Source organism: Nyctereutes procyonoides, unplaced genomic scaffold (genome assembly GCF_905146905.1).
Source record: "Nyctereutes procyonoides isolate TBG_1078 unplaced genomic scaffold, NYPRO_anot_genome, whole genome shotgun sequence".
Lineage (NCBI taxonomy): Eukaryota > Metazoa > Chordata > Mammalia > Carnivora > Canidae > Nyctereutes > Nyctereutes procyonoides.
The window spans coordinates 64,811,392-64,834,782 of record NW_026575126.1 but is presented as its reverse complement, the minus strand read 5'-3'; the positions used below and the strand labels follow the sequence as shown (position 1 = coordinate 64,834,782).

Below are 23,391 nucleotides of genomic sequence, written 5' to 3'. Positions count from 1 at the left end.
AAGAATTTGAGATCTTGGAAACCTGGAGGAAGGTCCAGGAGGGCATAGAGGAGGCAGAGTGCACACAGCTGGGCAGCCTACCTCCTCCAGAAGGCTACATGCAAAGTCAAAGCTCTAAATACTCAGCGTTGAAAACATGGAAACAGTCTGGCAGTTCTCAATAAGTTAAACATAGAATGATCCTATGGGCCAGCAATCCTACTCCCAGGCAGACACTGAAAAACCTGGAAGCTGGTCCCCTAGCAAGTATAGGAGCGCATATGTTCACGGCGGCTCTATTCTCAGCAGCCAAACGGGAGGCCACAAGGAGCCCAGTTGGTGGATGCACAGATAAACACCCGTGTAGCGTCCATGCGGGGAAGTACTAGCCAGCTGTAAAAAGGAACCTACAGTGTAGGTGTCCTTGAAAACATGAAGTCAAATAAAAGAAGACCCGAGAGAACAAATTTATATGATTCTACTTCATACCATTTACAGAATAGGTAAATCCGCAGAATCAGATGCAGGTGGGTGGGTGCCAGGGGCTGAAGGAGGAGAGAATGGGCAGTGACTGCTGAATGGCATACTGTTTCGGGGCGCTGAATATACTTGGGAACCGGGTAAAGGTAGTGGTTGCACCGTGAGTGCACTCACTTGTGAACCATGCACTTGAGAACAGTTAACTTTCTGTTACATGAATTTCACTTCACTTAAAAAAAAATAGTGTTAAAATAAAATGTGGGACAACTGGCCAGAAACGCATGGGGAGAAAGATCCGGAGATCAGAGCCGATGAGTAGCTGGGGAGTCAGCGAGGCAGCTGAATGGGGCAGTGAGATCAGGAGATGGAGCAGTTTACACAGCCGGGGGCCGGGTGCACAGCCCCCAGGACCACTGCATCAGCTCCAGTTCCTCCAGTCCTCAGCACTGCAACCCCCAGCAGAGCCCCCAGACCCTCACTTCAGAGACACAGAAATGAAAGAAGGAGAAAATGGATGTAGATCGAGGATTGATCTGAGTGGCACAGAACACCTGTCTTGGAGAATGGGAGTTAGACGAACAATAGAAACAGTGCCAAGTGCCCCCAGGGCTCACGGCTGCCACCTGCCTCCTCCACTGTCCCTGCGGAGCAGGAGAGGGCCAGGACGAGAAGATCGCCAGCACTGACCGCGGCCTGGGTGCACGTGCAGTGCTGCTGGTGTGACGTTGGGGGGGCACTAATGTCCACTCAGGAGCCCGGCCTGGGGCTCAGCGTCCAGCCGAGAGGAGACACAGTAGGTGTCTGTGGGATGAAGGGCGGAGGGCTGAGAGAGGAACCATGGGGCTGGAGGAGGTTAGGTCCTGTCACGCCACAGCTGCATACCAGACAGCTCCGCACGGCTCCCAGACACCCTCCGTGCCTCCAGGTGAGGGCCCCGGGCACAGCAGCGGGGTGGGGAGGCAGGGAGGTGGGGAGGCAGGAGGGCTGGGACCAGATTCTCTGCTCAGTTAGCATTATTCTAGGCGTTAACGAGATTTATGAATGCCTTAACGTCGAAATGTCAACAACCCAGCTGAACTGTATTGAGTGTGAGCACCCCCAAATGGGGTCTCACAGCGTGTAGTGGTTTCTGAGGCCCAGGGAGAGGGATCCGTGAGAGACTGAATCAGAACATCTATACTATTTCTTGGGAGACGTTTAAGAAAAAAGAAGGAAAGGAGGAAAAAGAGAAAAGGAAAAAGAGATGACTTCAGTTTCAGGGCAATCAGTTCAAGACCTTTTATTCACAGCTCCATCCCAGGTTGAGATGCTGTGGAGGGTGCTGGCAAGCAGGGCGGCCGGTGCTCACGGCTCCGGCTCTGAGTGCCCAGGCAGGCGCAGGCACCTGCTCACTACCGTCCAGCCCTGTGGTGCCCTTGCTGCTGGCGTGCATTCGCATCCTTCCATGTCTGTGCGTGTGTGGGAAAAACCTGCACGCTAAGTGCCACTTATCGTCCAAATCCTCAGGCCCAACTGTGGAGGCCGCTGTGCTTCTGCAAAGCCACTCCTTCCTTTTTCGCCTCTCCCCGGGCCCCCAGCGCCACCCCTCCAACGGTAGATGCTCTGTTTGAGCTCCTGGTGCAGATGAATACTCCAGGCTAAGAAATAGTGGGGCCTGGTGCCGGCAGGCTCTGGGCCTTGAACCCCGACATGTTTGGATTCCATCTATCTGGTTGCCTTGCTGGCCTACAAGCATTCATCTGCCAGCCTGGGGGGCTGCCCTTACCCCATGGACACCCACTGGCCTGCCTGGGCACCAAGAGCTCAGGGTGTGGCCTTGGTTGACGAGGCTCAGCAGGAGGCCTCAGCAGGGTCAGCAGTAGTCAGCCGCCCTGGGTTCCACAGCCTGTTTTACCCACATGCCTGAGAAGATTGGGGGAGAACTGGCACGGCCTCCTGCTGATGCCTTTGGAGGGACAGACACCCACTAGCCATCCACGGGCAATGTAAAGGCAGGACAGGTTGAAGTCGCAGGACACCACAGGCTACTGCGGTTCTCTCAGAACACTGGTCTGCAGCTCCATTGGCAGAGGGTCAGGGAGATGCTCCACTGCCAGGATGTGCGTGGGGCCAGCAGGATGATGACGTCTACTTAGCTTCTCCAGGGAGAACCCCTGCCCCCCCCCCCCGAGGGTCTCTGAGGAGGGAAGGCTCTCCTTCTGGAGCTCCACGGCCCTGCTGCTACTCTCATGTCCACGAGCTCCAATGTGCTTTCTGAGAAGGTCGCTGCCGGCAGAGTGCAGACAGGGCTTCTATTTTGCCGAGGGTAGCCGCCAGCTGTAGGGTGAGGATGAATGGCTGGGGACACCCAAGGTTACACTTCCTTGTCTTCCCATGGGGTGCTCTGTCTCCTTTTTAAAAGACCTGGATTTGAATGTGTGCCAAATCAGTGGCAAGCCCAGGTGGGCGCCGCATGGCTCCATTTGGCTCTTTCTGCCACCCTCCCTGCAAAGCCAGCCTGTCATTACCTGGAGGCATCACTTAGTCTCAAACACTTGTACCTTACACACCTGTACCTTACAAATGCTCTTCCCTCTCTCTGAAGTGTGCCCTCCCCCTCCCTCTCCCGTCCTTGCTGCTGATGAGCTCCTCTGGAATCTGGAGTGCATCTGGGCCTTTGGGAGGCTTCCGTGAACAACAACCCCTGCCCCCGTGTCTTCCCAGGCTGCTAATTCTGTGCTGGTAAGGCATCTTCTGCATACCTGACATACAACAGAGTGCTCCTCCTACCTGTTGCATCCCCTTAAAAACATGACATTCAGAGGAATACACAGTATGTGTCAAAGATTCCTTTTGCTCACTGATGTGGAAAACAGAAAGGTGCTAACACTGGTTCAGAGAATACCAGACTTGAAGTATTGAGTATATGGAGTCCACCAAGAAGGATACTGCAACAAGGTGGCCAAGTTAGAAGTAAAACCAGTTATAAGAGCGCGACGATCCTAACTTCTGGGTGTGTAACTTTCAATCTTCTACAAGGGTCACATCTAACTTCACAGAAGGTGGGACAAATCATAAATAGTAAGACAAACACAATTATAGTTTTCAAGACAGATGAGCGGTAGGCAGGCTTCTGAAACCAAGCCCTAGTACAGGAGTCAGCACACTACGGCCCGAGGGCTAAATCCTGCCCACCTTGTTTTGTAAATAAAGTTTTCTGGGAACATGGCCACACTCCTTGGTTTGTGTTTTGCCAGTGGCTATTTCCATGCCCCCTCGGTAGAACCACGTGCTTGCAGCAGAGACCATCTGCCCAGAGGCCTGAATTATTAACTCTCTTGCCCTTTACAGTAAAAGTTTGCCAACCCCTGCTCCAGTGTTTTCACCAAAAGGACATGCAGTCCTCCCTCTGCCTCCGTTCTGAGGTGTCTTGCCGTGTTTATTCTCCCTTTTGTCAGTGTGAGAGCTGCCAGGCAGATTCAGGGTCTTACTCCTCACCGAACCCCCAGCATCTCCCCCAAGGTCCAGCCCCACTGTTGGCTTGGTGCACAAATGAATATATGGTGGCCACATGCATGATTTCAAGATCGGTATTGAAAATGGGTTTTCTTGCGCGGAGCTCCAAAAGCAAATGATTACTGAAAATGTGATTTTACTTACGGACCTCTGAAGGTGGGGAGGGGTGCTTAAATTTCTATAATAAAAGGTTTACATTTTGATCTAAGGAAACCAGAATTCTTTTTAGTGGGAAACAGAAGTCTTTTAACACTTGCTGGGCTCCTCTGGCTCTCTAGTTAGATTTCAAAACCATCACGACAAAGTGTTCTAGAAGTAGCTGGCTGTTCACTAATGATGCGCTGGACATACCGTGTGGCAGAGCTCTTTAAAGATGAAACAAATCAGAGCTCCATGGGGAAGCTGGGATTTTGACAGGTTTTTTTTTTCTTCTACTTCTTTTAAAGCTAACAAACAGCACTTTGCAATACTTAATACAAAAGCAGAAATGCCACACATTTCAAATACCACTCATCGGGGGGTGGTCCTTAGGACCCATTAGGGAGCTGCTGTCCTTCCTAAAGCACCAGGACTTGCTTCCCTGATCACGTTCCTCCCTAAAGGCTCCGACTGGCTAGTCTGCTTCCCTGTCTGGCTGGGAGGCTGGGGGTTCATTCAATACCTGGGGGTCCCAGACCCTGCCACCCTTGCCAAGTGGGCTTTTCCACCAGAGCTGCACCTGTCTGTCCTAGGAAAGCCTCTGCAGTTGGCGTGGCCTCAGAGGAGGCGGATGGAGGACAGTCTTCCCCAGGCAGGACCGCCAACACTCTGCCGAGGCCCTGGTGGCCACAACGAAGTCAGTGTCCTGGAGGCCAGGAGATGAACGGCTACTCTGAGGACAGTCATTAACATCATTCTGTGAAAGGCAACAGCAGAACGAGAGCAAGCACAGGAACCTGAGTCTGTTCCTGTGAACAGGGAGAGGAGGGAGGACGGGGCTGGGCAGGAGGAGACAGCTCTCCTTTCATCCCCAGCTAAGAGAGGGAAAAAAGACTCTCCAAGAATCCATTCCATGGAACCCCACCAAGCCACTTGCACCCTGCTGGCTGAAACTGGTGTCAGCAGGAAACCCTGCCTGTCAGGCAACTTCCACAGTTACCGAGTAGCCTCTTGTTCTGAGGGCTGGCCCCCATGTCCCCAGCTGAGTGCAGCCCCCCAGTGAGGATGGGGGGCACACAGGGCATCTCTGCATGGTGCTGCTGGCAGGTCATGCATGACCAGGAAGGTACTTGGGCCTGAGCAAGGCCCAGGGCCAGTTCCCAAAACATCTACGATCCTGCTGAGTGGTTGGGAAATTGTCCCTACACTTGACCAAGGAGGGTTCATGCTTTGCAACAGCCTGAGCTGTGTTCCCCAGCCCTCCCTCCATTCACAGCCCTGCTGGCGGGTTATTTATTTATTCTTTCCTCATTGTTTAACATTCTCTCCATCTTCAGATGCAGGAGGATTGGGAAATGATGGTCGTGTCTTCTACTATGTGGGGCATCAAGAACATTGGGTTCTCCTGGCCTCCTCTGGCCTCGCAGTTGTCTCTTCTCTAGAAGGTTCCTCTTGTGCCTCCAGTGACCTCTCCTTTGTCTCCCTCAGCATCAGTGTCCTTCCTCCCAGCATTTGGTGTCCCTCCATGGATGGCTCAGACCCCCAAGTGTGGCTTTCATTCTTACTGACCCCCAGGCAGACGCTTCTAAATTCTGGCCATCTCTGGGCCAGTCTGATGGCACTGGGGCCTGCATCTCTGTGAAGGAGCTCATTCCTCATCAGTCACCCTGCACAGACCTCTGGTCCTGTACAGGCCCCAGAATGCTAGGGCCTTGGCTGCCGCAGCCATAAAGGAACATTCGGCACCAGCAAGGTCATCCCTGCTGCCCCACACCCCAGGCATCCTGAGTCTGTGCCCACCTGGTCCTCCTGTCTCACCTTCCCTGAGCTCCCTAGGCCTCCCTCATCTTACACACAGTCCCCAAATGCATCCCCTCCCAAAATCTCCTTCTAGGGACAGTTTTCCCATGAAGTGTTCCCCTCCCATGAAGAGGCTGCTCCTGCGGGTCATCTGGGCCCTCCTGACAGTCCCCATTCCAGGATCCCGGGTTCTGAGCATGGCCGCCTCAAATCTGGGGGCCTCTCCCTCCCCACACTTGCCCAGGCTTATCTCTGAAGCGCACGTGGTCTCCTCTATGTCTGTGCCTTCTCTCTCAAGGGCAAACAGGAATGCTCACACCTCCCTGTGCCACTCAGCAGGATTTTGTGCCACTTCCCAAGATGCTGAAATGTCCATGAGGACTTGGGCCCCATCATGCTCAGAGCGGGGTTCAAGGGGAGTGGAGGGGAAGGCAGGGGGGCGCAAGAACCAGCCTGCTACCTGCCTTGTGATGTCAGGACCTCAGCCCTGCCTGTAAAGCAAGGACAGCAGCGACTTCCCCCGAAGGTCATGGGAGACTCTGATGGGATGGGGTATGTGAAGGGCATGGGGCACCCCGACACATGGCACTGTGCTCCGACCCCAGCAGCTGGCTTCCCACAGACACTTGTAGCCAGAAGCTAACCAGGCCGCTCCTACCAGCTGCCCTTCCTGTCGCCCATCCTGCTTAATCACACACCCTGGCTCTGCAGCCACTTCCCTGCAGGTGTATCAGCCACACTGCTGGTTTCCCTATCTGATCCCTGACATCTGGGGCTCTGCCCGACACTGGGGGAGCCACCCCAAGGAGGGACTCAGCCAAGCCCTAGAGACAGCCAACAAGTCACCTGAGGCACCTTTCAAATGTAAACCACCAGTCCAGAGCCCATACCGTACACCCTCTTCCATGGGCTCTCATGCTCTGGCCCACTGTCCCGCTGCCCTAATCACCCAGGGTCAGGGATCAGGCAAATAGCCATTGTGCCCTGGAGCCCCCCGAATCACTCAGACTAGCTGGTCCCCAGCCTGCTCATCCTAAGCCTGCTCACCTCGCCTCGCCCCTCCTCCCTGCAGAAATCACAAGCAGGCTCTCCCCCCAACAGTGCCTCCTGACCAGCCCTGGTGCTTCCCCGTGTGGCCACACGTGGCATCCTGGGCCCCCCACTCCTGGAACTGTTACTATGACTATATTTTTAGTGAGTCGTCTCCTGATCTGCTGGCCTCACCACACCTGAATAAAAAACTTTATGTTTTAAAACAAGTGCCATGCAACTTCCTACCTCTGCCTTTCATGCTGCAGTCCTCCCTTCACCCTGCCATGCCCGGCATCCCCCCCGCCCCCAGAGGAGCCTTCTGTGGCCACTGCAGCCTGACCCCATCTGCTTTTGGGTTCTCTTTCAGCGGCATGTCTCATCTGTGTCAGCCAGATTATAGGTCAGCTGTCCCTCCTGCATCCCCCTAGGCTGTGAGGTTCTGGAAGTCTTTAAAGTCTAGCATTGGGCATGAGACTCCAATCCTGTAAAACAGTAGGTGCTTAATAAATGCTTGCTGGGTGAATGGGTGACTGAATGAAAAAGTACAAAACCTGATGACCAGAAAAATGAAAGGGGTGGACCTAAAAATCCAACAAGGGAATTAGGATGGAAGATTTTGAGCGGTCCTCAAAAAGAATAGGAAAATATTTGTCTCATAAAGTTTAATTTGGTTTGATGGTTGTGATTTATCTATACATTGACCTCTATTTCCTGAAAACGACACTTGTAGTAGAATGTTTCCCTCAGCCCTACCTGCACTGCCACTGACAATACGACATTTTCTGCTCTGTGGTATTTTTAAAAGTCCCATAACAGGACCTAAAAGGATCTGATAGACTAATGAACAGGATGTCCAGTTTGAACCATTCATCTTCTATAGATTTCCCATGCTGGTCAAGAAGTGAAAGAGAAAAGTCATTGTCAGGGTGTTATTAGGGATAATCAAGCCAACAGTTAACATTCTGAACTATCCGAGTGTGTACTTTGCCACTGCCTGTCACTTGGGGCTGGTGTCCCTATGCTTAGGCAGAGGCATTGGCCCTGAATAAGGAGAGACCCATCTTGGCACTTTAATCCAGGTGACCGAGTCATTGGTGAAGGAGCCATAGAGTCTGGTGACAGCCCTCCTCTGCGTACTCAACAGACCATTCAGAAATAATGTCACTCTTTTTCTTCCTAATATGACAAAGAAATTCAACTACAGGCAGAGCATATTACAGCTGAGATGCTCACAGATTCTTATGAAGGGGGCCACCAGCAGCCCTCACCTCCAACCATGAGGAGGAGAGAGGAGACAGAATTAATGACTAGAAGTCCCCACCTACAGATCTCACAGTGATGAAACAAAAAACGTCTGGCCTATGACCCTGTAGGAGACAGACACACCGGAAAGCCTTTCTAGCCTCAGAGGTAATAGCCAGTTACATAAGAAGGGGAAACGCTTTGAAAGCATGGGAACTTGTCCCAACTGGCACTTGTGCCATGACCACCCCCCACTAAACCCCCCTGCCAACAGGTAATGGGCTTCTCCTGGCACCTCCTTTCACATTGCAGGCCCTATTTTGGGTCAGAGGTGAGCACTGGGAACAGGACATGCAAGGTCCCCAGGAGACTCTGTAACCATGTAACCAACGGAGAAGAGCATTTCTGTGACAAAGCTGAGCAAAGTGAGAGGCTCTGGGCCCTCCTGGCTCGTCTGCTTCTTAAGTGGGTGGGCCTTCGCTTGGAGACAGGAGCCCGGGCTGCGCTGGCCTTGGTGGGTGTGAGGTGGGAACAGGCCACCCCTCTGCGCACACGGGCTGGCCTGCACCCTCTAGGCCAGGTGAAGCCTGAGTGTACAGCACGCTGTGGGGGATGTCCCCTTGCTATTCACAGCCTCATTTATACTGGGGAAAAGGCCAGGGAGAGCCAGACTGGACATTTTTCAGGCTGTGGGATTCTGGTTCTGCGTGAGTGAGTTCTAAGTACCAGCAGCTTATTCTCTGGTACTCTCAGCTGACACTCTGGGTGTTTGAGCCTGGGCTGGCTTCCAGTCCCGGGAGCTCAGGCCTCTTCCCAAGCCGCACACCCTCCCGTCACTGTCACTGGGGACTCAGTCCTCCTCAGTTCTCTGACCACAGAGCACCTCCTGCCTTGAACTTGCCTGCGCCCTGGTCCCACTCTGACCTGGGCCTGGGCCTGCTTGACTATCCAGGTGTTTCCAGGCATGGCCCTACATCCTCCCTGAAGGCCTCCCCAGGCACACAGCCTTTCCTCAAACGCTTGCCTTGACTTTATTATTTTTACTATATGCTTCATTTATTAAGTGCTTAGCACGTGTGAGTCCCGTGCTAGAGCTTTCAATGCATTGTTCTTCCCACCACGTGTCCCAGTGTGCGTGGGCCTCACCTTCTCTGGCCAGCTAGTGTCCACGGACCCTCTGACAGCCAGCAGCCTGGAGGCCAGCCCGTCACAAATGTGCTGATCGTCCTGTTTTGGTGCTGGGCTTTGCTGGTTGGCCTGTTCCTCTCCAGCCTTGCCTTGGGCCTTAGGGGCCCTCACCATCCCACCCATCCTACAAAGGTCAAGGACAAAGCTGCAGCTTTGAGGATCTTATTGCAAGAAACCTCAGATCTCTCTTAGCCTCCACATTTCCAAATTTGCTCTTTAATACTCTGATGGATTCTTAAAGGGAAAGAAATCACTGAAAATAGTGATTATTATAGAGAAAGGGGACAGTTTAGAGCAACACCTTAGGGGAGCTGATTATGCACACCTCCACTTTCAATTGCAAGGTCTTCATAAATTCAGCCTCTTCAGAGCCACAGCCGTTTGTTTCCCCCTGTAAGGCTGGGACATGAGTGTCTCTCCTACTTGTCCAGGTTGGCACAGGACAAGCTCAGCAAGGACCACAGGGAGTGGACAAAGGTGCAGAATGGAGGTAAATCCAGCAGAGCAGAGAAGAGCTACAGTTCCAGAATTCTCAGGCAGCACACTTGGCTTTGAAGCCCCGGAGAACTTGGACATGAAGAGAAACACCCAGGCTGTTTGGGCTTCTACTTGGGAGGAGAGAAAGTCCACCTGGACGTCCTCCCTGCAGGTCACCACTGGGAGAAATTCACAGCGAGAGGCCTGGCTTGGGCAGGTTAGGGCACATCTGGTAAGCCATGCTCATAGGTAAGCCTGCCAGCACACGGGAGGTAAAGCAAAGCCTAGCTGTCCACTCATCAGCCCGTGACCCAGTCCCTCAGTGGGAAGGGCGCTGGGCAACACAGAACATTGCCTAGCACCTCGACTTCTTCCAGGAACACTTCTCTCTGAATGCCACCACCATGGAACCTGGGGCTACCTGGGCCATCTGTGATGCCCCACCTGCTCCATCTCCACTGCTCTTTAGTTACTGAGAGACCACAGTTGGATGGGTTGTGCTTTATTTTATTAGGCCATACACTCTCTAAAACAGGTCCTTTTAAGAAAAGGGTACTATTATGTACAAATAAGCACTACATGGGCTCTCTCTCTCCTTCGCATTTTCGGAATGAAAACAGTTTTATCTGTGCCACCAGCATCTTCATTACAGGAAACTTGCTCGAAGCAGCCTTTAGAGAAGACTAGATGTTATTTTGGCTATTAGAGCACAGTGAATGGCTGCAGACGGCAGGGGTTTACGGAGGGAGTGAGAAGGCAGACAGGAACAGCAAATGAAAACATATAACATTTGCATTCTTCCCTTCTATGTGCACCATAAAAATGCGGGAAGAGGTGTTTTGCTCACTCTACAGTCAAAGGTTACTAATTAAACAAAGCATTACTGAGCCAGAAATACCTATAAAAGCTGCTTTCTAGAACTTTAACCTACATCTGAGCATCAGCTTACTACAGGGCCTTGCAATGCGCTCCTCCAGGGATTAGGGTCTTTCCTTCCATAATTCACTGAAGATAATGCTGAGTGATACAACCTTCCTGGTGTGCTTTAAAAGCAGTCAGAATTTAAAGGAAACTTTTCTGCAAAGATGGTATGATTGAGAAGCAGATCAAAGGGAAGAAAATACCATTATCCTGCCATGAAGTGCTTGGTAGAAGCCAAATCCTCACATCTGGAAGGCTGCTGGGCTGTTGCCTGCCCTGACTGACAGACGTGGGGGCTCCTCGCAATGGAGCACAGATGCCATTTCCTTCCTGGGCCTCCACCACCACCCGAACTGGTGCAGTCCCTCCTTCCCACATTCTGCCGGCACCCGGGGCTCACTCTGAAATCACGCCCTGCTTCCAGAGTGATGAGTTGTTGGATGGCCAACTTCTCACTGGACCTGGTGCTCCAGCACCTTACTCCTCTCTGAACTCTGACCTGCACCAGGCACAGGGCAAGAGGCTGGGCCAGGGATGCTGGAGTCTCAGGGCACAGAAAGCCTGGGTTCAGCTTGCATCCATCCAAAGAGAATTAGGTGAGGAATGTTCTGGAGGTTTCACTTAAATCAGTTACAGTCTCAAGGGCCCTGTTGCTCTGAATTTAGGAAAGTTGGAGATTGCCTAGATCACAGAACCCATGAGATGTTCTCAGAAAAGTAACTGGTGAGTTGAAGAGAGGCTTCATGGAGGGAATGTGACATGAGTGGACAGTACACATGAAGGCTGGAGACATGGCCCCTGCTGCCCGGAGGGCTGGAGGGTATTCAGAGGAGACTGCATTTGCAAAGTACCTCATGCCTAGATAAGGCAGAGGCATGCACATCTCAGGTAAGTAAACATGACAAAGTATTTTAATTTTCTAGCAACCTCTCAAGACAGGTATGAATATCCCTGCTTCACGGCCAAAGATCCTGAGCTGGATGGCCTGCCTGCAACCACCCAGCTGGGACCTGGAGGAGCTGGAATTCGAGGTCCAGTCTCTCTGACCCCAGTGCCTGTGCCATTTGTCCTCATGTCACTGACCATTTCATCCGGGCACCATGTATCCTTGGGGAACTTTGGCCTTTCCTGGGGGACAAATGGGACGGTGAACCATGGGAGGTGGCAAATGCCCAGGAGGTCACACGGGAGAGGGGCAGGATGGGGTTTCTTGAAGATCTTGTGGTGGCCAGAGTCCTGGCACTAAGAGTGAGAAGAGGAGCTGCGGATCTGTTCTTCCCCTGACTGAGGTGTGAGTGTTGGCAGGTGATGGGGGTGGGTTGGAGTGTATGCTGCCTAGAGTGTGCTGAAAACTAGACTCTCGCCCAGTAGTGAAGTGTCTGCCAAGGCATTTAGAGAGACTCCCCTTCATTAAGTTTTAAGGGCACATCCTCTGCAATATGCCTTTGAGGTCAGTAGGAACAAGTCACAGATAAAAGCAGGATTGGTTTGGCAAAATTTTTTTTAAAAAGGATATTCATATTCATGCTAGCCTTTGCAGCATCATCATGAAATAGTCTTGGGGATGACTTACTGTATGATTGAAAACCAGTCCAACATGTTCAACCAAAACTGAATGGATTAGGACAACATAAAGAAGGGTAGCAGTCTATTGATGGAGTCAATCCAGATGTTTGAGGAAAAAGGCATCTCTTTCATGTGGCCAAGCAGTCACAGGAGCAGGGCACGCTGGCTCTGTGACAGAACCAGCTCAGGGCTCCCAGCACACAAGCAGTGAAATGTCCATTGCCTGTCTTCTGTCTTCTTTCTTGGCCATTATTCTGTCCTAAGAAGCCCAGGAAAAGTCTATAATCCTTACCTTCTGGGGTTTGGAACTAAACTTCTTTTTATAGAAGAATGATTACTCTCTGGGAACATTTAAACACAAATGGTTCGGATAATGAGCTTTAGGGGGAAAAATTCTCTTTTGGTTTTGAAGTTTCAACTATCTGCACCACTACCAAACTTTATTTTTTTTTTAATTTTAAAATGCCTTAGAATATTTGTAGGGGGACTTCCAGTTCTGGCAATATGACAGACAAGATAACTTTTAAGGTTAGCCTCCTGCCCCAAAGCCAGAGAAGTGCTAGTTATGGTACAATAGATGCCTGGTCAAGTATTAGGGGAGCAAGGGACTTATCCTGAGGCTGATACATGTGGGAAGTGAAGCTGTGACCAAACTCACAGCAAAATCTAAGCAAGCACTTCCTGAGGGAGAAGAGACTTGTAATAATCACAGCCTTTGAGGATAGAGAGAAACACAGTGGACTTGAAATACTGGACATAAGAACAAGTATGACTGGTTCAGAATTAAGGAATTTTAGGATCCTGTGCCACTGGAAGGAAGAGAGACATAATGATTAACTTTAGATTCTGATAACCTACATTTGCATGTTAGATTTTTTAGGGCAGTTGGTGGTGGGAGGCAGGGTCAGGACCTGTGCAAAGGTGTCCAAGCTGGTGGAAACCCACTCATGTGGGAGGACTGTCCACATACAGGGGGATTTGGCAAATAAATAAACAACTGAGGTTAGTGGGAGCCAAAGAAAGGCTAGTATAGATGTGGAAAGGAGTGGCTTGAATAAACAAGCTGGAGGTACTAAACTGTATTTGGAGGTGCTAGTGTGAATGAGTGGTTTTCAGCATATGTAGATAGACACAGAAATAGGCCAAGGTGTAGATATGTGTGCACCTGAGGGTATGTATTTCCTAGCTGCAGGCACTTGGAGAAGGCCTGAACATAGTGACATCCAGTGGCAATGAGCACATCTAGTGCCCAGATCTTGGTTTCTAAACACTACTCTCCACTGAAAAGATCCTAGTTCCTTGGAAAAATGGCTAAAAACAGAGAGAAAAGAATAAAAGGAGTCTAGAACACCTTGTTGTGCCAGAACACAAGTGTATGCTTAGAGTTACAGGGGCATGCGAGGAGAACATGAGAACCAGGTAGAAGGGCGGGAGAGCCAGAGCACCAACATAAGTGATGATAGCAGTGCATTAGTATCTGCTAAGTAAAGAAGGAATCCGTAAGTCTACACTGAAGTCAACAAATAAATGAATAAATGAATGGGATGAAAAAACTGTCCACTACAGTAAAAGTCCAATCAATAAATGCAGAAGAAATAACTGAATTAGGTCACTATTTGGTGCCCTCATTGTGCTAGTTATTTCAGTAAAGAAACTTTAGTTGATGACAAAACTAGTGGATGTGAGCGGGAAGGGGAATGAGATTTTCACAGTATCTTGCAGCGCCTCCCACAGAATACTTACTAACTGTGAAGGGGAGGAAAGGAGCTCTGTGTGGAGAAACCAGGCAGATGCCGTTTTAATCACGTGAGCTAATTAACTCCACCAATCATGGTACCTACTGATGTCATATTGAACCCAACAGGGTGCAGTGGGAGAAAACCACTTCTGTGACATTCTGAGCAAAAAAGGATGACCTTGCTCTAATCATAAAGAAATGTACAAATCCGAATTGAGGGGTATTCTAGGAAATGAATGGCCTGAACCCTCAAAAGTATTCAGGGCATGAAATCAAGGATTGGTGGGGGAATGAATCCAGGCCGAAGGAGACGGGAGAGCTGTGACAACCAGGGACAGTGTGTCATCCAGGGCTGGATCCTTTTCCCACCGAGGACATGTTGGGACAACTGACCAAACTTGTATGGAGTCTCTGAGTCTTTGTAGTATTCTTTCGATTTTTCTGTAGTTTTGAAATATTTTTGAGGTGAAAGGCAAATGTGAACTTCAGGGAAATCTCAAACTCCTTTAACCAATGGCTAGAAACTGAACCAGTGGTGAGCATAGCAGCCTGGGGCACACCCCTGGGGAGTCTGTGTCGCTGGCTATGGGCACTGCACCCCAGGACCTTCACTACATGGGACACTCTCAGACAGATCTGGGGGAGCATGACCTCTGGGGAAAGGCATGAAACCTACCCAGATCACACTTCCCTGGGGAAACTGGAGCCTTTAAACCCATGTGAGGAGATGTGGAGAGGCTAGATCACCGTGTTTGCTCGGAGATCCAGTGCCCAGAGTCCCTGTGATGGGACCAGCACAGCAGAGACTGTAGCTTTTTAATCCACTGTGCCACCTAGCAGTTATCACCCACAAGGCAGTGCCCCCAGCCACCTACTCGCTAAGGCTCAGCCAGGACTGGGAAACCCAGAACACCTTGGGATGATGCCCTAGAGGCTCTGGGTCTGAGGCCAAGTTCTAAATCAGCAGCCCTGCCCCTCACACTGCCTGGAGGGCAGTCAAATCTTTGTTTATGAAAACTGGTAAGAAAATAAACTATTGATCTTAAAAGCCAAACCAACAGCAAGAAAAGGCCAAGTTCACTTGCGAACATGAATACAATAATCTTAGCTCCAAACCAAACCAAACCGCCATCGTGATCAAGCTGTGTTTATACCAGGAACACTGGAATGGTCAAACATTAAAAATATCAACATATATCATCCTTCCAACAGAGAATGGAAGAAAAACCATGAACATCTCAATAGATGCAAAATAATGTTTTGATAAAAATAAACATTAATGATTTTCTTTAAATCTTAAAAAGCACAAAAATCAACTCCTAGCAAACCAGGATTAGAAGAGTTGTCTTAACCCGATACAGGCTAGCTATAAAAACAAACAAAAATACCATAAATTGTACATGTTATAATTGATTATAAAATCTTAAAAAAAATCTTAACAGAACTGAAAGTTAGTAATAAAACTACAGTTCTATCACGGCTCCAGTTCAATGTGCTATGGGAAGACCTCGCCCTCCCATTGAGCTTACAGAATAAATAAATTAAAAGAAACAAAAAAAGAGAAACAGGATATGAAGATTTCAAAAAAAGAAACAAAGCTGTCACTATTAACGGATGATAGGACTCCTTTGTAGAAAGAGAGAGTAGAATTAATAAAGTAAGAAAAGAATTCTCAAGAGTTTCTGGCTATACCCTCTCCCACAGGCTGAGTGGTGGCTTTGTGCTGGTCATTAAAAGAAGAAAAATATTCAAAAATAAATTGTTATCCTATATGCCAGCAGAATGTCAGAAAATGTAATGAAAAATCACACACACATTAATTAATCCTCATGGTGACCTTGGAAATGGTACTACTGACCCCATTTCACAGGTGAAGAGATTAAGGCTCATAAAGAACTTAAATACATCAAGGCTCACAGAGCAGGGAAAGAGGGTAGCAAGGAGAAGTGGAGCAGGTCTACCTGAGGCAAAGCCCATACTCCTTCCTTTTTCAAAAAAACTTTTTTTTTTAAAGATTTTATTTATTTATTCATGAGAGGCACAGAGAGAGAGGCAGAGACATAGGCAGAGGGAGAAGCAGGCTCCCTACTGAGCAGAGAGCCTGATATGGGACTCAATGCCAGGACCCTGGGATCAAGCCCTGAGCCAGAGGCAGATGCTCAACTGCTGAGCTACCCAGGCGCCCCTCCCATACTCCATCTATCATAGTTTTTGAGGCACGCTGATTGCCCCGGACTTTTCCTGCATGTTTCAGAGCAGAGGGAGGGTAGGAATAGCCCAGTACTTTTGCCAAGAAGAAAAGAGCTGACAAAGATGTACAGGCCATGTTCCTGGATAGACTCACCATCCTAAGACATCAATGAGAGTTGCCAGAAAAATCCTAAACAAGGTGAGTGGTGTGTGTGCATGTGTGTAGCTGCAGAGGTGGGAGGTGGTCAGAAAGTGCTCAACAGATATTCAAACACATTTTAAAGCCTCTATTATTAAACAATGTGGTATCAATGTATGAATAGCCAGACTAATAGAACAGAATAAAAAGTTCAGAAATAAACCCAAGTGCACATGGGAATTTAATATCACAAATCAGTGGGAGAAAAAAATGAGACTTTTTATTAAATGGCTTTGGGATAATCACATAGCTATTTTCAAAATTATAAAAATGGATTCATACCTCACTCCACATACAAGGACAAATTTCAAATGGTTGGCAAGCTAAATGCAAAAAAGTAGCTTTACCAGTGCTAGGAGAAAGGTGAATTCTTTTATAACCTAACAGTGGGGGAAACCTTTCTGTGGCTGACAACCCAAAAGCATGCAAGAAGTGATGGATAAATTAGACTTCTACTTCTTTTGGCATGGCAAAAGAATTTACATAGACATTCATTGTCTCATCCAGCAATCCCAGTCCCAGGAATCCATTCCAAGGATTCAAGATGACTATGCAAAAGACCAAAGACAACTTTCTGGGAGAAGAATAATGTCCCCACCTCGGAACTCCACACTCTCATTCCTGGGATCTGTGAGTACAGTTTCCTGACATGGCAAAGCGACTCTGCAAATGTGATTAAGGTGAAGAGTTTTGGAATGGGGATATTATCCTGGATTATCTGGGTGGGTCCAGTCTATTCACCTAAATCCATAAAAATGGCAGAGGAAGACAGGAGGCTGGTCACAGACAGGAGATGGAAGGACGAGGAGGAATGGACCCATTACTGCCAGCTGGGAGGATGCAGGAAGCAGGGCCATGGGACAAAGAGCATGGTGGCTGCTTGGACACTGGGGATGGTGACAGCCAGGCTCAGTTCTAGGACCACAGAGGGTGAATTCTGACAATACCTGAACCAGTAAGGACATGGATCCTCCTTTAGAGCCTTGGGATGGGGATGGAGCCCTGCTGACACCCTGATTTTAGCCCAGGAAACCCATATTGGATTTGTGACCTACAGAACTGTGAGATAGCACATAAGTATTGTTTGAGCTAAGAAGGTATTGGTCATTTATGATGGCAGAAAGAAAAGGGGTGTGCACTGCGGGTGCCTCCCCTGCAGCAGAGCCCCAGCCGAGTCAATGAGCTCTGGCACACAGACATGGGGAGGACTGTGTCTGTGGGAAGGGATGAGGAAGATCTGCCTGCAGGATCTTCAGGACGTGCTGTCAGGTGAAGAGAGCTGGGGGCAGTGTGCAGCATTCTGAGTGAGAAAAGAGGAACACACTCGAGTGTATTTGCCAAAAAAAAAAAAAAAAGGATAAACCAAAAACCTAATATGGGGCTTTTGGGGGGACAGAGGCCACAGAGTGAAGGGGGAAAGAGGAACTTCTCTGGATACACCTTTTCTGTGGTTTTGACTTTGAGCCGGTGTGAATGAGTTACATGTTCGAAAATAAATTTCAATTATTTTAACAATTTTTTTTAAAGTTAAATGATTTTTAAAGAAGGGAGTCATTAAAAATAGAAGCAAAGAATGAAACAAAACACAACCCTGAAATGAATGAACTTTGGTTTGTATTAAGTTGTAATTATTTTCACATAAAGAAAATAATTTAGAACTCAGTATTTTGACCATACATAGGTAGCATAATATGGCTCAAGGACAAATACTAATACCGCATTCAGTAGTCTTATTGTGAGTAGTACCATTAAAATTATCATTGTGAAACTCTTGATACGATAGTAGGATAATGAAAATAAGTGATGATGTTAATATTTCTAAAAGCACAATTTTAGAAAAAAAGGTATTTCAACTGTAAATTCCAAGTTAAAGTTATCTTAAATTTGCCTGGAAATAGCAGCATGAACTCATGATGTTTCCTTTTTCTGTCCCTGGGAAAGGTCTAGAACGTCCAGCTGGAGGCAATGAGCACCCCTTCTCCGCCCTCAGTGCCCAGACTCTGGTCTTTAAACACCATCTGACACTAAACGAAACCAGGTGGGAATGATCCATCTGAGCTTGAGCTGCAGGACAGGAAGGCACAGGATGATCCCGGGACATCCTGCTGTGTACAAAGTCATCAAAGATTGGTGACTCCATGTCAGAAAGCCCAGAACATGACATGCTCCCCACTGGCCAAGATGGGTCAAGGTTAGATTCAAAAAGAATAATGACTGTAGGTGATTGAAGTGCACTGAATATATTTTTAAAAACTATACTTTCATATTGATAACTCAGGGGAAGAGATAGTAGAGATGAGGGAGGGAGGGAGAGACAGAGGGAGCAATGAATGAATGAATGAATACTGGGATAAGCGGGGACCAGTTCCTTACTCTGAGGCTGAGAATTCAGGAAAAAGACTCAGCATTTATCCCACCTTCCTGTGTTCAGGGTAACTGACCTGCCTGAGGGATGAGGGGACACACTTCTTTTCAGATGACAGAAAATCACCATTTTGAAAATCTTAGGAAAATACTTCACTCAGGAAAGACCATCGATGGCTGAGACCAGTAAGTGTGAGTAAGTAACTCACAGCATCCTTGGTGTCCCTGAGAGTGGGATGCGCGGCCACTGTGTGTCCTGGCGTGCTGCACAGTGGGGCACTTGGCACCAGCTGGGGACCACATCAGAGTCGCCCCAGTCTGCAGCAGTCAGTCCTTCCCCATGGCCCCACGTCCTGGGGTTCCACCCACATTCACCCCTGGGCCAGAGGCAGGGGACCCTCTTCCTGATGCCGTCTCATGGGTCTACATCATTCCCCTACTTCATCTCATCTCCTGGCATTTTATCATCTCACATCATAAGAAGGGTAGGCACAGGACAGTGAGCTGTTCTGGGAGAGAGACCACATTCACACACTTTTCCTACGGTATGTTGTTAGGATTGTTCTATTTTACTTTTGGTTATTGCTGTTCATCTCTCATGGTGCAAATGTATAAACTAAACTTTGTCATAATTATGTACATCTTGGGAAGAACACAGCACACACAGGGACTGCACTACCCTGGTTTCAGGCATCCCCTGGGGGTGTTGGGATGTGTCCTCCGAGGATATGCTCATTGAGGATTTGGAGTGAAACTTCCATGTACAGGAAACAGGAGGCTGAGGAGCCAGGGACAGCCAAGGAGGTAAAGGGTGCCCCTCTGATGCAGGACAAGCCAAGGGACAGCTGACTGGGATTCACAAGCCATTGCTGGGGCTGGGCCAGGGGTAGGGGGAGGAAACTTCTAGGGGTGATGGATTTGCTCATCAACTTGATCCTGGTGAAGGTTTCACAGGAATGCATACATCTAGGTCAGGGCTTATCAAGTTGTATATGCTAGAAATATCAAGTTTATTATGTGCCAATTAACCCGATAAAGGTGTTAAGAAATTTCCTTAAACAGTTTATGAGTCAGGACAACCAAATGCATAGTGTCAAGTTTGTGTGGATCTGGTTTTCATCAAAACCACAGTAAAAAGATGTTCTTGGAAATTTTCAGGAAATTTGAATGTGGACTGATTATTAGATGATATTAAGGAATTTTTAAGTACAATAATGGCATTATAATTTTGAGAGTATGGATGTTTTAATGTAAAGGTTTTCTGAAGGAAATATAGACATACAGACGAGTATGCCAACCACAGGTGGACAGACAAGATAAGCACATCCCAGACTAAAAAGCAACATTCCCAGCATTTGGGAGGCTCTGTCAACCCCTCCTGTACTGCGGAACCACAAGGCCCCAAGGGGAGCCGGAACCCCAACACCAAAGATGACTTCTTGTTTTGGAACTTTATATAAGTGGAATCGAACAGTGTCTACTCAAAATGTGAGTCTGGCTTTGTTTGCTCAACATTACGTTTGTGAAATTCATCCATATTTAGTTTGCACATATAGACAGAGACACACCCTGAAAACTTCATGGTGAAATGACATGTGGTCTGAGATGTGCTTTAAAACACTACAGCTGGGGATCCCTGGGTGGCTCAGAGGTTGAGCATCTGCCTTTAGCTCAGGGCGTGATCCTGGGGTCCTGGGATCAAGTCCGACATCGGGCTCCCTGCATGGAGCCTGCTTCTCCCTCTGCCTGTGTCTCTGCCTCTCTCTCCATGTCTCTAGTGAATAAATAAATAAAATCTTTAAAAAAAAGTAAAATAAAACACTAACAGCCAAATCAAACCATCATGCTGTATGCCTTAAACTTAGACCATGATGTATGTGTGCCAATTATTTCTCAATGAAAGTGGGGGGGATAGATGTATAGAGGTGTATACAGATATAAAATTAGGTCTATGTGTAGCTATGTATGTATAAAGAAGTTAAACTAAGCAGATTAGCCACTGATGTTATCATTCCATACACAAATATGACCATGTAATTTTGCATAAATGACTTCATATAAGAGAAGAGATACATTTGATCTGCTTGTTTGTGCATCAAATGATATGCACGTGAACATCTTCCTATGTCAGTGAGTCAATAAACATAGACTTTGCCATTTTTTCATAGCTGCATTTTATGGCATAAAAGCATTTAAAAAAAACACCTCAGCAACAATAAAAGGGGAACTAGATGGATCTAGGTAATAGAACAGGTGAAGCTAGATCATGGGCATGTAGGAGTTTGTTTTGTCATCGTCTTTCCTCTTGGGTATGTTTAAAACTTTTTAATGTTAAAAATCTAAGGACGTGGTTGTGGGATGGTGGTGCAGAGCAAATGTGCTGCAGCAGAGAAGCTGCTCTGCGTCCACCATGCTGATTCCTCTTCTCAAGGAAACTAAGACAGTTCCCAGACCCCCTCTTGTGTAACTGGAGGTTCACGACTGAGTTCTGGTAAACAGAACACAGACAGGAGTAGTCTGATCCTGGCTGGCCCTGGAGGCAGGGAGTAAAGGCCTTATTTGGGGAGCCAGAAGATGTTGGAATTTCCATGCCACTGCAGCCTATGTGAGTCTCACGCACAGGTCTGAAGCTTGAGACCTGTGTCCTTGGCATGCACAGGGCTCAGCTGTCCCAGGACAAGTGATGCCAAGGACTGTACCATGTGATTCTGTCTTCCCTGCCCAGCTATTTCTGATGGACCTTGAGACTCCAGAATTGCTTTTCATGAGATAAAGTGATTTTTCTCCTTCATTTTCCTCTATGTGTTTTAAAGTTCACTTTTATCATTTTGGTTTTCATTCACTGGGGACCTATGTTTTCAATTTGATGTGAGGTAGGGACATTCTGTTGATTTTTTTCCTAAGAGTCGTTCTAGCCCCTTTTATCAATGGGACCCAACCAGCTGGTTTGCACTTTCAGATTCCTGCGCGTCAGTTTTCAGAAATAGTTTCTTTTCTTTTCTTTTTTTTTTTTAAGATTTTATTTATTTATTCATGAGAGACACAGAGAGGCTGAGACACAGGCAGCAGAGGGAGAAGCAGGCTCCATGCAAGGAGCCTGATGTGGGACTTGATCCTGGGTCCCCAGGATCACACCCTAGGCTGCAGGCGGTGCTAAACTGCTGTGCCACTGGGGCTGCCCTCAGAAATAGTTTCTTAATGAAAGTTTTGAGGATGTATGTGGACTTGGTCCCTAATGTATGGCCAATTTCCAAAAGTAAGTCTTTCAACAGAGCACAAGCAAGTCTTCCAACAGAGCACAAGCACAGCTCCAAAAGTTACTGGGATTTTACTAGAGACAAGAACTGTTCTGACACTATACTCTTCCACACTTTGTCTCTTCAGCTTTTTATCTCCTGCTGTTGTTGGAACATGAACTGTGGCTTGTGTGGTGCCCCAGCCCCATGGAACCCCATGCCCGTGACCCCATGGGATCTGCCCCCGGGCTCTTCTGAACCCATGCCTCCCACTCTTTTCCATACTTGCTCCAGCCCTCGGGCCTCCCTGCCAGTCCTCGACTGTGACGTACATGTTCTTTTCTCCCAAGATGAAAATTTGTCCTCTTTGTGTCCTGCCTGGAACAGTGCTTGGGAACACACATGCTCTCTACACGGGGCACATTCATTCACAGGATACACAAGTTGTACCAAAAAAATCTTATTTGTACATCTGGTAGCTTATTGTTAGATGGAATTAAAAAGAAATAAATCAACTATGCCATTCAATTTAGGTCCCTATTTGGAGCTGAAAACTGAATGTTAAGCCTTCTCATAATTTCTTCTGTGGTCTATTCAGACCCCAACATAACATCCTGTCTCTTACCTTTCCACATCCTGCCCCTGGCAGCCCATCATCTCCAGTCTCTGGCTCACATCCTGCAAACTTGACCGCCTCCCAAACCCCCTGTCCTGAGAGTCTCTGTGCCCCTAACCAGCCATTCTGCAGAGCATCAGTCCCCTGTCTGGAAACCCTGCTGTCCACTCCCAGGAGAGCATACCTGGCCCTCTACGATCCACCTGGAGATGGAGGTCTTCCCATCGTAGCCTGGTCGGAACTGAAGTGTGGCTGAGCGGGGGCTGATGTTGGAAATGACCAGATTGGATGGGGCGCCAGGGAGCTCTAGAGACAAAGGAGAGGGAAAATGTGGAGATGCAAGTTCCAACAGCTCACGAAATGCACCAAACATGTCAGTAAGTAAGTGGTTTCAAAATGCCTCAATTTGTTTTCAAAACCATGTTAGTGAGAAGCCTGCTTGTGGGAACATGACCACAGCATGATCCTTACTTTCTGGGGTCACCCATCAGGCATCATGGCCTCTGAAGTGGGATGAGGACATATTCCATGTGGGGACACATTTTCACGTGGCCTCTGGATGATCCACTCTGAAGGTCAGGACTCACTCATCTCTGCACGGCAGGTTATGGTTGAAGGATGAAAGGATGAATGGATATCATTCTTTCAGGCTCCGAAAAGAACACAACCAAATGTCCACCCTCCCTTTGGTGGTGACCATGATGCTGGGGCAAGCCGAGTGGGGCGGGCG

General features: G+C 48.2%; 1 protein-coding gene across 1 annotated transcript in view; it reads right to left on the bottom strand.

The window, feature by feature from the left end:
* The window catches only part of SDK1 (sidekick cell adhesion molecule 1), a gene marked incomplete at its 5' end in the record, with an annotated part of 892,328 nt that overhangs the window by 118,182 nt on the left and 750,755 nt on the right, over positions 1-23,391 (bottom strand). Inside the window, one exon of the mRNA XM_055340442.1 lies at positions 22,846-22,967. Coding sequence (XP_055196417.1) covers positions 22,846-22,967 — 122 coding nt within the window. The remainder of the gene's footprint in view (positions 1-22,845; positions 22,968-23,391) is intronic.